The 13890-nt window shown below is 48.1% G+C and overlaps 2 protein-coding genes across 2 annotated transcripts in view; one reads left to right on the top strand and one right to left on the bottom strand.

Annotated features, from left to right (window-relative positions):
- Positions 1–13890, bottom strand: part of KAZN (kazrin, periplakin interacting protein) — a 463316-nt gene that overhangs the window by 160628 nt on the left and 288798 nt on the right. The window lies entirely within an intron of this gene.
- On the top strand, positions 9766–9934 carry LOC137761872 (large ribosomal subunit protein eL39-like). The gene has a single exon (XM_068538932.1). The coding sequence runs from the start codon at positions 9779–9781 to the stop codon at positions 9932–9934; it is 156 nt and encodes a 51-aa protein (XP_068395033.1). The 5' UTR covers positions 9766–9778.

Here is a 13890-nt window from a genome sequence, read left to right as displayed (position 1 = left end):
TTCATTGCCAGGGGAACTTCCTTTAGATCACAGGAGCAAGTGACATGACAAGATATATTTGCCTTAAGGAACAAAACCAGAAACATTGTACTAAAGAACTCCACTATATTCGATATCTACTTGAAATTGAATATTTGAGCCCACTGGAATTTTTCAGGTTTGTTTTTTTTTTTCTTGGCTGTGTTTTTAGTATTTGTAGAGGAGGTTTTACTGAGCTCTTCCAGCCAACAGTACTCTTTTCAAACACCTGGCACTAAGACAAGGCAGCAACTGTGGATTCTTAGGAATCTGCACCGTTTTGTCTATAACACCCTCATGAGTTCCTGGAGTCTGGAGACCTCGGTAGCAATCCCCTAGCTTGTGTATGACTGTGGAAAAGGGTCATTCTGTCTCTGCAACTAAGCGCCCTCACTGGTAAAAGCAAAATGAAGGGCTGGGTTAGCAGATGTGAGGAGGGCCTTCCCAGCTCTGCCCGCTATGGTTGAGTGAGTCTTTTTAATCCTTCTTATGACGGTTGTGGGGGTATGTTTGGTGTGTGTTGCTAGTAGTGAGAGCAAGTGTATTAGTTACCTACTGCTGCATGACAAATCTCCCCAAAACGCAGAGGCTTGAAACAAGAAGCATTTATTATCTCTCAGTTTCTGTGGGTCAGGAATCCAGGATGGCCTGGCTGGGTGCCTCTGGCTCAGGCATTCTGTGCAGGCTGCTGGCAAGGTGTCAGCCGGGGAGCAAAGGCACAGTCAACTCAAGGCTCTCCTTGGGGAGGATCTACTCCCCAGCTCACTCATGTGGCTCTGGAAGGATTCTGTTTCTTGTGTTGGACTGAGAACCTCAGCTCCTCAGCTGTGGGTCCGAGGCCACCCTCAGTTCTTTGCCATAGAGCTATAGATCTACTCGAAAAATCGCAGCTTGCTTCCCTCAAGGGCTTCAAGGGCTTCAAGCAAGAAAGGGTGTGCACAAGATGGAAACCTCTGTCTCTGTAACCTAATCTTGGAAATGGCATCCATCACCTTCTCCCTGTTCTGTTCATTAGAAGTAAATCACAGGACTTCACTAGTGGTGCAGTGGTTAAGAATCCACCTGCCAATGCAGGGGACACGTGTTCGAGCCCTGGTCCGGGAAGATCCCACATGCCATGGAGCAACTAAGCCCGTGCGTCACAACTACTGAGCCTGTGCTCTAGAGCCTGCGAGCCACAACTACTGAGCCCGCGTGCCACAACTACTGAAGCCCGCGCGCCTAGAGCCCGTGCTCCACAACAAGAGAAGCCACTGCAGTGAGAAGCCTGCGCACCACTACAAAGAGCAGCCCCCGCTCGCCGCAACTAGAGAGAGCCTGCATGCAGCCACGAAGACCCAACACAGCCGTAAGTAAATAAATAAATAAAAATTAAAAAAAAAAAAAAAAAGTGAATCACTAGGTCCTGTCCACCCTGGATGGGAGGGTTTGACTACAGGAGGCAGGGGTCACTGAGGGCCATTTTGGAGGCTGCCCACCCCAGGAGGCTGGGGACACATTTTTTGGAGGCAGGGAGACCAGGACTCAAATCCTGGCTCTGATACACACTAGTGTATGATCTAGAAGAAATGATTTCACCCCTGGAAGCTTCAGTTTCCTCCTCTGTAAGAAGGAGATGACTGTGGCCACCACCTCATAGGGTTGTGGAAGGAGGTTTCAATGAGAAGAGGCACACGCAGGGCTCTGAATGGTGATTAGCACAAGGTAAACCCTCGAAAAAGTGGGCTTGAGGACATCGCCGGAGGAGGCCGGAGTGACGTGCCCATTGTTTCTAAGCCAGATAAGCATTACCAGCTATTTCCATGGAGATCTGCAGCCTTTGATTCATTTCTCAGAAGTCCTTCTGGCAGGCCCTGGGATGCCTTTGTGGCTGAGGCCACCAGTGGGTACGTACTGATCTCCTCTTCTTCCCTTGGCCATCCCAGTAGGACTCTGGGGCACAGGTGCAGCGGGAAGGATTAGACTGGGATTTTCCCCTATACCTACTTAGACCTCAGCCCTTGGGGGATGGAGGATTTTACCCCCGTTCCATCCTGCCATCTGTCCTGGCGAGGACTTCTTGGCTGGAGACTTTTGTGCGCCTGTCATGGGCTCATTGGTATTCTTTGGTGATCTTTCCTGGGTCCCAAATGACCTGGTGAAGATCCTGATCACCTCTGCCAGCAGAAGCTTAGCCCAAAGCCAGGCATTGAAGTATTTTCACTGAGTGCGGCTGGCCTCTTTGCCCTGCCTCTCAGACCATCTTGCTTCCCAAATTAGATTCTCAGCTGCACCAAAAGGAAAAAGTCCTTCCTCATCCAGGGGCCATATCTCTCCCGTCTCCTCTAAGCCTCTTTTTGGGGAGTTCATGTCAAGCAGGGAGATTTCTGCAGAAAGCTGAAATGTTGCAGCTTATTCAGAATAAATAACAATAACATCAAAAATACTACGGCTTGGGGACTTCCCTGGTGGTGCAGTGGTTAAGAATCTGCCTGCCAATGCAGGGGACACAGGTTCGATCCCTGGTCCGGGAAGATCCCACATGCTGCGGAGCAACTAAGCCCACGCGCCACAACTACTGAGACTGCGCTCTAGAGCCCGTGAGCCACAACGAAGAGTAGCCCCCGCTCGCCACAACTAGAGAAAGCCCGCGCGCAGCAACGAAGACCCAACACAGCCAAAATACTACGACTTCTAATAATAATACTGGCAAACATTTACACAGCACTTACTATATATGCCGGGCACTGTTCTAAAAACTTTAGACATTCATTTAATCCTCCCAACAACTCTGAGAATTACGTGTACTATTATTATCATCCCCATTTTACAAATGAGGAAACAGACACAGAGAAGTGAAGTCACTTACCCAAAGGCACACAGCCAATGAGTGATGTAGGCAGGACTCAAGCTTCATGTAGTCTGGCTGCAGAGTTCGGGCTAAATACCATCATGCTACCTTGGCAACAGGTGTCACTGAGCACTCACTTCACCCCAGGGACTGTCCTTTCTAGCTCATTCAACCCTCCAAACCACCCTATTCCCATGTCCCAGCTGAGAAGACTGAGGTTTAGGGAAGACAAAGGGACTTATCCAAGATGATATGGCTGTTCAATGCAGGGTTGGGAGTCCTACCCTCAGAAGTGAGGGGTGTCCTCTGGGGGAATGCTTTGCATGTCAGGGTTATGGAGAATGCCTGCCTGTGGGCACAGTGGAATGGTCAACCCTTCCCCTTGATTACCTCCTGGACACGGGACTCAGGGAACCCTCAGCAGGGCATCTGGGGATGGGGCCTCTGCTGCCCCCGGTGGCCACTGGCGGTACTTCACCTTCCTCAACTGGGGGTTGGTGGCTCCTGGGAATGGGACCACTATGTCCACCACCACAATTTTCAGGCCCCGTGTCTCCACTTCCTATGTGTGATTCAAGAGACACAGAGAGCTATGGGCCAGCGAGTGCCCAAGATAAGAATAATGGTTACTGTTTACTGAGCACTTCTATCTCTGTGCCAGGCACTCTGCCGGGTACTTGTTACTTAAATGTTCTAATTTAATTTACCAATGCACAGAGATAGAATCACCATTGTTAAGGGTTATTTATAATATTGGATAGAGCACTTTACACATGTTAGCTCATTTTTATCCTCACAACACTACATAAGTGCTATCACAATCCTCACTTTATCAATGAGGAAGCCAAGGAACAGAGAGGTTTAGTAGCTTGCTTGAGGTCACCCAGTAGAATAGGATGGAGCTAGGATTTAGAGGCAGGCAGTTCTGGCTCCAGAGCCAGTTTTCTTAATTATTATGCCACTATTTTGTATTATTATAAAAATTATTATTCTTCTGATTTTACAGTTGAAGAAACCAAGGCTTAGAGAGTGGAAGGATTTGTCTAAGATCACACAAACTGGTAAGTTTAGACCCAGTATTTCAACCGCCTCTGTCTTCATTTATTCATTCATTGACGCAACAAATACTGATTGTGTACCAACCATGTGCCAGGCACAGTACTGGGCTCCGGAGGTAAAGCACCATGTGGTCTAGCCTGCCATGGGTACCTGGGGTGTACCAGCATGTGACACCAAGCAGGCCTAAGGCAGGCCCCTGGGAAAGACTGGCAATTTCTGCAAAGGAGAAACTATTCCTCCCTCCCCGGAACCAGGAAGGGTCTGGATTCCTAGATCACTGCTCTCTCAGTTTCATCTCCATGGCAAATACCTGCAGAATGGCTTTTACAGGGACATGGAAAAGAAAACCGATTAGACTCGGGAGAGGCTGTGGTGAGGGTCTGCGGCATGGAGTTCTAGACTTTTCTTTCTGCAACTGCCCTTTACTTACTAGTAAAGTTGGGCAAGTCAGGCCACCTTCCGGGGGCCTTAGTTTCCCCACCTGTGAAATGGGGATAAGAATACTTGCCTATCTCCCCATGACTGTCCTGTGAGGAACAAAGGAGACCAGAAGTGGGAAAGCCCACGTAACTGCAGAGGGCCAAACACCCAGGCTGCGGGGCCGGTTCAGTTAAGGAACCATTTGGTTATTTGCTTGTTCATTTCATGGGGTCCGTCTGCACTCGGTATCTGCCATGAGTCCACTCCTGCCCTAGATACTGTGGGGAAGGGCGACAGGCCCCCGAGTGTAGAAAGGTCACGGTCCACTTGGACATTCAGATGAGAAAGGAGAACGGCTGGCAGATATGAGTTTGATTATGACTTTCTGTGCCATAGAGGCCTTACCACTGGGACAATGACGAGGCCTTGCCACCTCCCTCCCCAAGGAAACAAAATGATCTCAAAGACCAGGCTAGCAAATGGCTTCAATATTCTTGCAGGCAGGGCGAGCGCTGAGGCCCAGAGATGCTGGCCTGGCCTGTCCCTTTAAGGCTTAAAGTGCCAATCTCTCCTAAAGCGACAGCTCTCACAGTGGCCAGAAGCAAGTTGGAACCATGGAGTAAGAACCTTGTGCAAAGGCCTGGGCCTTTCATGTGAAGGTCTCTGAGCTACCTGCAAGTAGTAATTAGGCATCTCAGCACAGAGGTGGGGTTTATCTCTTCAAAGACAAAGCTGGCTTCTCCTTCTGAGAGAAACAGAAGTCCAGGGAGGCTCAGATACTTGCCCAGAGACACACAGCAAATCAGGGGCCCAAGCAGACTGACTTCAGGAAGCCCTAGATCAGTGGTTCTCAAAGTGTGGCCCCTAGACTAGCCGTATCAGCACCATCCCTGTGCATTTATGAGAAACGCAAATTCTCTGCCCCATCCCTACCACCTGAGTCAGAAACTCCTGGGATGGGGCCTGACAGTCTGTTTTAACAGCCCTCTCCATGTAACCCTGATGCTGACAAAGGTGGGGGCCACCGCCAGTGCCTGGAGGAAGGACTGCTAGGTCTTCATGTCCTTCTGAGCTGGGGGGGGGAGGAACCAGGCAGTGGAGCAGAACAAGGTCATTTTGTCAGTGGCTGTGGCATCACAGCTACATAACCACCCCTCCCCCACCCTGATGGCTTTTTGCACCCGGAGTCCAAACCCTAGGGCCCTCCCTTGTCAGGAGGCCACCTGCCTGGGCTCCGGGAGGCCTGTCCACACACGTCCCAGGCCGCTTTCCTGTAATTACAGGCTTTACCTGCTTGTCCGCCCACCAGAACTCAGGCATGTCAGCCAGAGCGACTCCGGCTTCTCCCACCCTGAAGGCAGAGCATGCACGGCCTCCATCAGCACCTCGGGCTCTGTGTCCACAAGGCCTCCAGCAAAGCCAGGAACGGGCCTGACATTGCCCCCAGCGGCCCCTGTGTGGGCCAAGCTCAGGAGGAAGAGCGTTCTGCACCCTGGACATCAGGAAGTAACCTTAGGCCCTGGTCTCCGGGTTCTCAGGGCAGAAATCCGCCACGGCCCCTAGTCCCACCGGGACTAATTAGACTTTGTTCTAAATTCTTCCTGCCCCAGAACTGTCCTTTAAATATCTTTGGAACTGGTTTCAGGAGGCAGATTTGTCGAACAGCTACGTGGAAGGACTGTCATCTTCCCCCTGAAGTTTCTCATTAAAACAAACAAGCAGAAATGTGTTGTCTAATGTGAAAGGAGCTGCATTCTTTTTGTTTTTAAAGATATGACCTTTGAAAGTAGGATGTTTCTCCCAGATTAGGGGCCTCGTGGAGGGATGCTCCTGGATTCCTGGGGTGAAGGACAACCCCACGAGCTGCTGGGTGAGCCCAATCCCACCTCACTTGTAAATTCAAGGCGGGGACAGGTTTTAAATTGATACATGCCCACGGCAGCAAGCACACGCTCGGATTTGTGGACTGTTGGAAAGATCCTGAGTTCCGGCTCAGGGCCTTCCAGTTGCCTTGTGCTAAGCTTAACAAGTCCCTTCCCATTTCTTCTAAGAAAAGGGTCCCATGTCTTAATAAATAACAACAGCTACTTTCACTGTGGGCCCAGTGGTATGATAGGCCCTCTAGTGGTTTTATCTCATTTAATCCCTCAACTGCCCTATGAGAGGGGGTACTGTTGTGATACCCACTTTATTTATTTATTTTTTATTTCTATTTTTTTAGGCTGTGCCGTGTGGCATGTGGGATCTTAGTTCCCCAACCAGGGGTTGAACCCGTGCCCCCATGCATTGTGAGCTCGGAGTCTTAACCACTGGACCACCCGTGAAGTCCCATGATACCCACTTTAAAGCAGAGTAAACTGAGGGTAAGAGAAGGGAGCAGAGGTTGCAAACTGGTGGCCCTAGAGCCAGTTACGGCCTGTGAATGTGTTTTCTTTTCCTAGTATTCTACTAAAAAGCATTTTAAAAATTAGTTGCCAACATTTAAAAATTTGGATAAATTACACCAAAAAAGTCAGATATGTAGCTTTATTTTGACAAAAATCCGGAGGTCTGGTGATAGAACCCCCATTCCATCCCACATGGTAACAATGCGTCCTCCAGCCCTCACCCCCTGCAAGTCACCACATGCGTGCTCCAGGCACGGAGTCCACAACCTGTGGTCTTAGGCCACAGGTGGTGATGGGCAAAGTCAGTGCTTGTCTGGGTCTGTCTGTCTGTCTGTCTATCTGTCACTCTTTGTGTACCTCACCAGTGCCCACTTCCAGGAGAGCCCGATGTTAGACCAGAAGGAGCACCGGACAGGGAGTCAGGAGATGGGGCCGTTCGTTCTGTTGACTGGGTGACCTTGGGCCAACCCTTTTCCCTCCCCGGGCCTCAGTTTTCCCATCTATACAATTCGGAGGTTGAACAAAAAGATCTCCCAGAGCCCCTCTGCTCCTGTCAGCCTAAGGAAGGCTCCTCTCAGCCGCAGAGCCCGTTGGGAAACTGTCTGCGGGCTTGCAGACAGGCCAGGTGCGGGCTTGCCCACCTGAGCCGTCCTGTGGCCATGAGCACCTCTGGGCAGGGAGACGATCTCACAAACCCAGAGTTCTGCCGTCAGCACCAGCAGGGGCCAACGGTCTGACTCTTCCCAGTGACCGAAAGGTGGGTTCCACCCGTGGAGCAGGCCCCAGCACCGCTAACCTAATTGCACGGAGAAAAGAGTCCATCAGGATGACCCAGACTCCCCGCTCTGAAATGCAGGACTCCTGGGCTGGGAGGTGGAACCATCTTGGCTTGTCCCTGCCCAGGTCAGTCTGAGGACAAGAATGCCCGCTAGGCACTGGGTAAGCCAGGTGGGGTTCTGTGCTGCCAAGAGGAAATACTCATTCGAGTCCCAGGAACAGAAAGCATGCATTCTTCCGCCCTTCTCTTTCTTCATCCTACAAACACGTGACAGAGGAGGAAACTGAAGCCCAGAGAAGGGGAGTGATTGCCCAAGGTCACACAGCAAATCAGTGCCAGAGTCAGATGAGAGCTCAGGCTTCTTGACCCCCTTCCTGGGGTACTTTCCATATTCTCTATCACTTGGCAGTTTAGAACCCTCCACCTCTTTGGAATTGGGCTTCAGACGGGGGTTGGAGTGGCCTGCGTGGGCAGAGACTGTCTGTGTGGTCCAGAGTGCTAACATGGGGCTTGCGGATGGTGCCTAAGACACAAACCACTGCTGAGAGAATGGGGACCCGTGGGCCCAGTTGGTGTGAGCTGCCCGAAGCCTCTAGGACGGAAGCTTGGTCTGTAGGAAAGTTTGCAAAGCCCACATTTGGCTCACAGACATATTCTGGTCTTCCCACGATGTTTAAAACAAATTCATGTTAGTTGCCAACACTTAAGAATCAGGGAATTTTTCTTCTTCTTCTTTTTTTGTTGGTTATCTATATAGTAGTGTGTACAAGTCAATTCCAAACTCCCAGTCTGTCCCTCCCCCCACCCTTCCCCCCTGGTAACCATAAGTTCATTCGCTAAGTCTGTGAGTCTGTTTCTGTTTTGTAAATAAGAATCAGGGAATTTCACATAAAAGACAGGATTTCTGGCTTCTTTTGAAGAGTCTCAAAATCTGGCAAAAGCTGGACCGCATTTCCACCTGGCTGTGACTGACAGGAGGTGGGCACGCTCCCTCTCGTTCACCATCTCCACCATCCTTCCCCGTCTCTGTGACCTCCCTGCATCTACGTTTGGGGATTTCAACCCCCCCACCCCCACCCCGCAGCCTCCCATGCTAAAGTCACCCCCTCTCTCATCCTGGTCACCCCAGGGGAAATTCTGGTTCTCATTGGAGGGCAGCTTTGCCCCACAGGGGACATTGGGCCATGTCTGGGTTATCACAATCAGGGAGGGGAGTTACTACTGGCATCTAAAGGGTAGGGGCCAGGGATGTTGCTAAACATCCTACCATGCACAGGACAGAGCCCCAAACAAGGAATTATCTGGCCCCAAACATCGGTAGTGCTGAGGTGGAGAAACTCTGAGCTGAATCAAAAGAGCCCGGGGCCAGGAACGGGATCTGGAGAGGGAGGGTCACCCATGCTGGGGACTGACTGCATACTGAGCATCATGTTAGGCAAGGCGGGGGAGAACGCCAGGATGTGTAAAATGTGGCCCCGGCTCTCTGGGTGCACGGGGGGTGGAGGTGGCCAGCTGAGGAGGGGGCACCCGGAAATGTAGAGGAGGGGGCTCCCTCCACCAGGTACATCAGCAGGGTCTCAAGGGCAGAGGTGCAGTCAGGATGGCCAGAGATGGGGAGGTGAGCATTCTGGGCAGAGGAAACAGCCTAAGCAAAGGTGTGGTGGCAGTAGCAGATGCAGAGGCACACATCTGAGGTGAGATGTCTTCTGTTAGGTGGGAGGGACGCTGGGTGGGAAGCAAGGGCATGATGTTGGAGGAGGAGATTGTGGGCAGGATGTAAGGGGTCTCCAAGTCAAGCTAAGTGGGAGAGAGAGGCCAGCCCATGGGGAATCCTTGCAAAGGTAGTGGAGTATTAACTTTGTGACCTTGGAGAAATCACTTTAATTCTCAGAGCCTCAGTTTCCTCATCTGTTCAGTGGGATAATAAGAGTGATTAAAAACTATCACATGTAGAACTCACCATTTGCCAAGGCACTGAACTATATCTGATGTATTTAATCCTCAGAGAAGCCCTACAAAGCATATAGCACTATTATTTCCAATTGTATAGCAGAGGAAACTTCAAGATATGGATGGGTAGATCAACTTTAACTTTCCCAAGGATACTACTAGTAAGGAACAAAGGTGAGATTTGAACCTAGGCAGTCTGGCTCCAGCACATGCTCTTGGTTGTTCTGCTATTCTGTCTCTCTAGAACCTTCTAGGTGAGTTGTCCTTAAGAATAAATGAAATGCTCCTCTTTTCTCTTGTCCGCCATCATATGTGTGGTTGAATTTGCTCCTCGCCATGTCTTCTCACAAGACTTTCAGGATCAAGCGATTCCCGGCCAAGAAACAAAAGCAGAATCGTCCCATTCCCCAGTGGATTCCAATGAAAACTGGTAATAAAATCAGGTACAACTCCAAGAGAAGACACTGGAGAAGAACCAAGCTGAGTCTATAAGGAACCTCGCATATGAAGTGGCACACATTTATGCTGTGTCAAGGTCAATTGCGTCTTACCATATCAGAACATCACTACTGTCTGAACAGCTACCTGTGTGATGGGAGAAATGGAATGGCTCGCTCCTCTTGATCTTTCCTCACCACTGCTTACTGTCTAGCTCAGTAATAAATATGTGAAACCTTTAAAAAAAAAAATAAATGAAATAAAGCAGGTAAGATGCCCAGCACAATCCTGGCACGGAGTTAGTGCAGAAGCAAGTGACACATTGCACAGAGTCCTAGCCCAGGTTGATGGAGCAAAGCCCAGTTCACAGCATCAACGAAAGGAGGTGCCAGAGACATTCTGTAGTGGGCACATCTGCTCTGTGGAGGGATGGGGGTAGAGGAAGGGTGCCCCTCCACTCAGGTGAGAAACGGCTAAGCCAGGTTTCTGGAAATGCATCTCCATTTGCAGTGCCCCCCCCCAACCCCACCTCGCTGGCTCTTTAACACCTCCAGGACTTTGCTCACTCCATGCTCCCTGCCTGGAATGTTCTCCTTTCCACCTCCACTAAACCCCTTCCGTCTAGTCTATCCCTTCCGACAGAGCTCAGAGGATACTTCTTTCTGGAAGCAGTTCAGGACATGCCCAGGCAGAGTAATCACGCCTTGTCTTTGTACCCAGAGCAATTTTTTCAAACTCAGTTTGCCTCCTGGGGCATTATCTCAGAGCGTCTCAGCCTTCACCGGCATGTCCGTCTCCTGGGGATCTTGGTAAAATGCAGATGCAGGAGGGGGGTCTGAGGTTCTGCTTTTCTAACAACAAGCTCCCAGGAGATGCTTATATGCTGTTGGTCCAGGGAACACACTCTTGAGTCCCAAAGTCTCCGGGCACTTCCTGGGGGGGTCCTTCGTCCTCCACGGACAGGATACTCCTCTGGGGCAGGGGCTTCATTTTATTTTTTATTGTTTGAATTTTATTTATTTTTTTATGCAGCAGGTTCTTATTAGTTATCCATTTTATACATATTAGTGTTTACATGTCAATCCCAATCTCCCAGTTCATTCCACCCCCACCCCCACCCCCACTTTCCCCCCTTGGTGTCCATACGTTTGTTCTCTACATCTGTGTCTCTATTTCTGCAGGGGCTTCATTTTAAAGGCCAGCACGGGGGATGGGGGGAGGAACGGAGGGAGAGTGCTGACCCATCAGTGGAGGGATGGCCAGATTGAATACTTCAGTTTGACTCACAGCATCTCTGTTTCAGCGACACCCTCCTTCCAGAGCTTCAGAAGAAGGAGGCATATCGAGTGCCCCATGACTGAGGATAGCCTGGGGTTATCTCATTGCCAGCTACCCTCAGGGATGAGCACCTAGGGTCGCTAGCTTGTCCTCTAGAAAAGGATGAGATCACTAGTGAGACAGTGAACACGACGATTTTTAATTTTAAAGATTTCTTGCATGCTTCAACTAATCATCTGCGCTTTCAATTCTTACATTTTGTTTTACATTCTGTGATGCTGAAAAGATATAAACATGCCCTTTTTAACATTTTTATTTTATGGGGCAGAAAGCAAAATGGCTGAACTATACAATGAACTCTGGACTCCTGTTCAGCATTGGGCTACTTCCCCCAGGTCACCGGCCATGCAACAGCTTGCTTCTTTCTTTCTTATCTGCCCCCCACCCTCCGTTTTATTGAGACGTAATTGACATATAGCACTGTGTAAGTTTAAGGTGTACAATGTGATGATTGGATATATGTATATATTGCAAAATGTTTACCATAACAAGGTTAGTTAACACATCCTTCACCTCACACAAATACCCTTTTGTTGTTGTTGCTGTTACGGGTGAGAACATTTAAGATCTACTCTTAGCAACTTTCAAGTATATAATATAATACTGCTAACTATAGTCACCACGCTGTGCATTAGATCCCCAGAACTTATTCCTCTGATAACTGGAAGTTTGTCTCCTTTGACCAAAATCTCCTCATTCTCTCTGCCCTCCCCACCTCACCACCCACCAGCCCCTGGTAACCACCATTCTCTTTGTTATTGTGAGTTTGACTTATGTTTTTAGGTTCCATATGTGAGACCATATGGTATTTGTCTTCGTTTGTCTGGCTTATTTTACTTAGCATACTGTCCTCCAGGTTCATCCGTGTTGTTGCAAATGGTAGGATTTCCTTCTTTTTTTAATGGTTGAATAGAATTCATATATATACACATATATACATACACACATATATACACACACATATATACACATATACACACATATGTGTATGTGTATATACACACATATGTGTGTATGTGTATATACACACATATATACATATATACACACATATGTGTGTATGTATATATACACACACATATACATATACACACACACATATATATACACACATATATATACATATATATATACACACATATGTGTGTGTGTATATATATACACACACAAACACATATATATATCACAACTTTTTTTTTTTTTTTTTTGGCCACACTGCTTGGCTTGCGGGATCTTAGTTTCCTGACCAGGGATTGAACCCGGGCCCTCGGCAGTGAAAGCGCGGAGTCCTAACCACTGGACCGCCAGGGAATTCCCCACAACTTCTTTATTCATCCGTTGATGGATATTTAGGTTGTTTCCATGTCTTGATTATTGTAAATAATGCTGCAATGAACATGAGGGTGCGTATATTTTTTCGAGTTACTGTTTTTATCTCCTTCGGATAAATACCCAACAGTGGAATTGCTGGATCATATGGTAGCTCTATTTTTAATTTTTGAAGAACCTGCATACTGTTTTCCATAGTAGCTCTACCTATTTACATTCCCACAGTGCATGAGGGTTCCCTTTTCTCCACATCCTTGCCAACATTTGTTATTTCTTGTATTTTTGAAAATAGCAGAATATTCTGACAGGTGTGAGGTGATATCTCATTGGGGTTTTGATTTGCATTTCTCTGATGATTAGTGATGTTGAGCACCTCTTCATGTAACTATCGGCCATCTGAATGTCTTCTTTGGAAAAATGTCTATTCAGGTCCTTTGCCCATTTTAAAATTGGATTTTTTTTTTTTTTTGCTATTGATTGAGTTGTGTGAGTTCCTTATATATTTTGGATATTAACCCCTTATCAGATATGTGGTTCACAAATATTTTCTCCCATTCTGTAGGTTGGTTGTCTTTTCCTTTTGTTCATTGTTTCCTTTGCTGTACAGAAGCTTTTTAGTTTGATGTAGTCCCACTTGTTGATTTCTGCTTCTGTTGCTTGTGTTTTGGTGTCATATCCAAAAAAACCATTGCCAAGACCAATGTCAAGGAGCTTTTTTCCCTATGCTTTCTTCTAGGAGTTTTATGGTTTTATGTTTCCATCCTTAATCCATTTTGAGTTAACTTTTGTGAGTGGTGTAAGAGAGGGTTCCACTTTCATTCCTTTGCACATGAATATCCAGTTTTCCCAACACCATTTATTGAAGAGACTGTCCTTTCCCTATTGAGTATTCTTGGCTCCCTTGTGAAATGTCAGTTGACCGGACGTGCATGGATTTATTTCTGAGCTCTCACGTCTGTTCCATTGGTCTGTGTAGCTGTGTTTCTGCATGACTCACTTCTGAGCCTTGCCACCAGGCATGCTCCTGGTGACCTGCTCTAGTTCCAACTCTGTCACCCACGTCAAGGAATGAAAACAAGTTTTAACGTCCACTTAAGCTAAAGCAATTAGGAAGGTCACCCTTCTCGGGGAAGAGAGAGTGAGAAAGAGAGAAAAAACCCAGTATACTTTGAAGGTAATCACATCAACTGTTAAACTGTCCACTGTTCCCATTCAAGTTCCACTGGGCAGTTAATGGTAAGCCGAATTCATGTGGCGTGTTATTTTCTTATTAAACATTTGCCTGAGGTATTTGCTTCATCCTCGTCATTAATATTTGGTTAGCCGACCAAAGGGCCTGGGGA

This window comes from Eschrichtius robustus, chromosome 3, assembly GCF_028021215.1.
Source record: "Eschrichtius robustus isolate mEscRob2 chromosome 3, mEscRob2.pri, whole genome shotgun sequence".
Classification (NCBI taxonomy): Eukaryota; Metazoa; Chordata; class Mammalia; order Artiodactyla; family Eschrichtiidae; genus Eschrichtius; species Eschrichtius robustus.
Note: the sequence above shows the minus strand (reverse complement) of the source record. Positions and strands in the feature narration are given on the sequence as shown.

Excerpts from the sequence above, each read along its gene's own strand:
- LOC137761872 (XM_068538932.1), top strand. The coding sequence starts at position 9,779 with ATGTCTTCTCACAAGACTTTCAGGATCAAGCGATTCCCGGCCAAGAAA.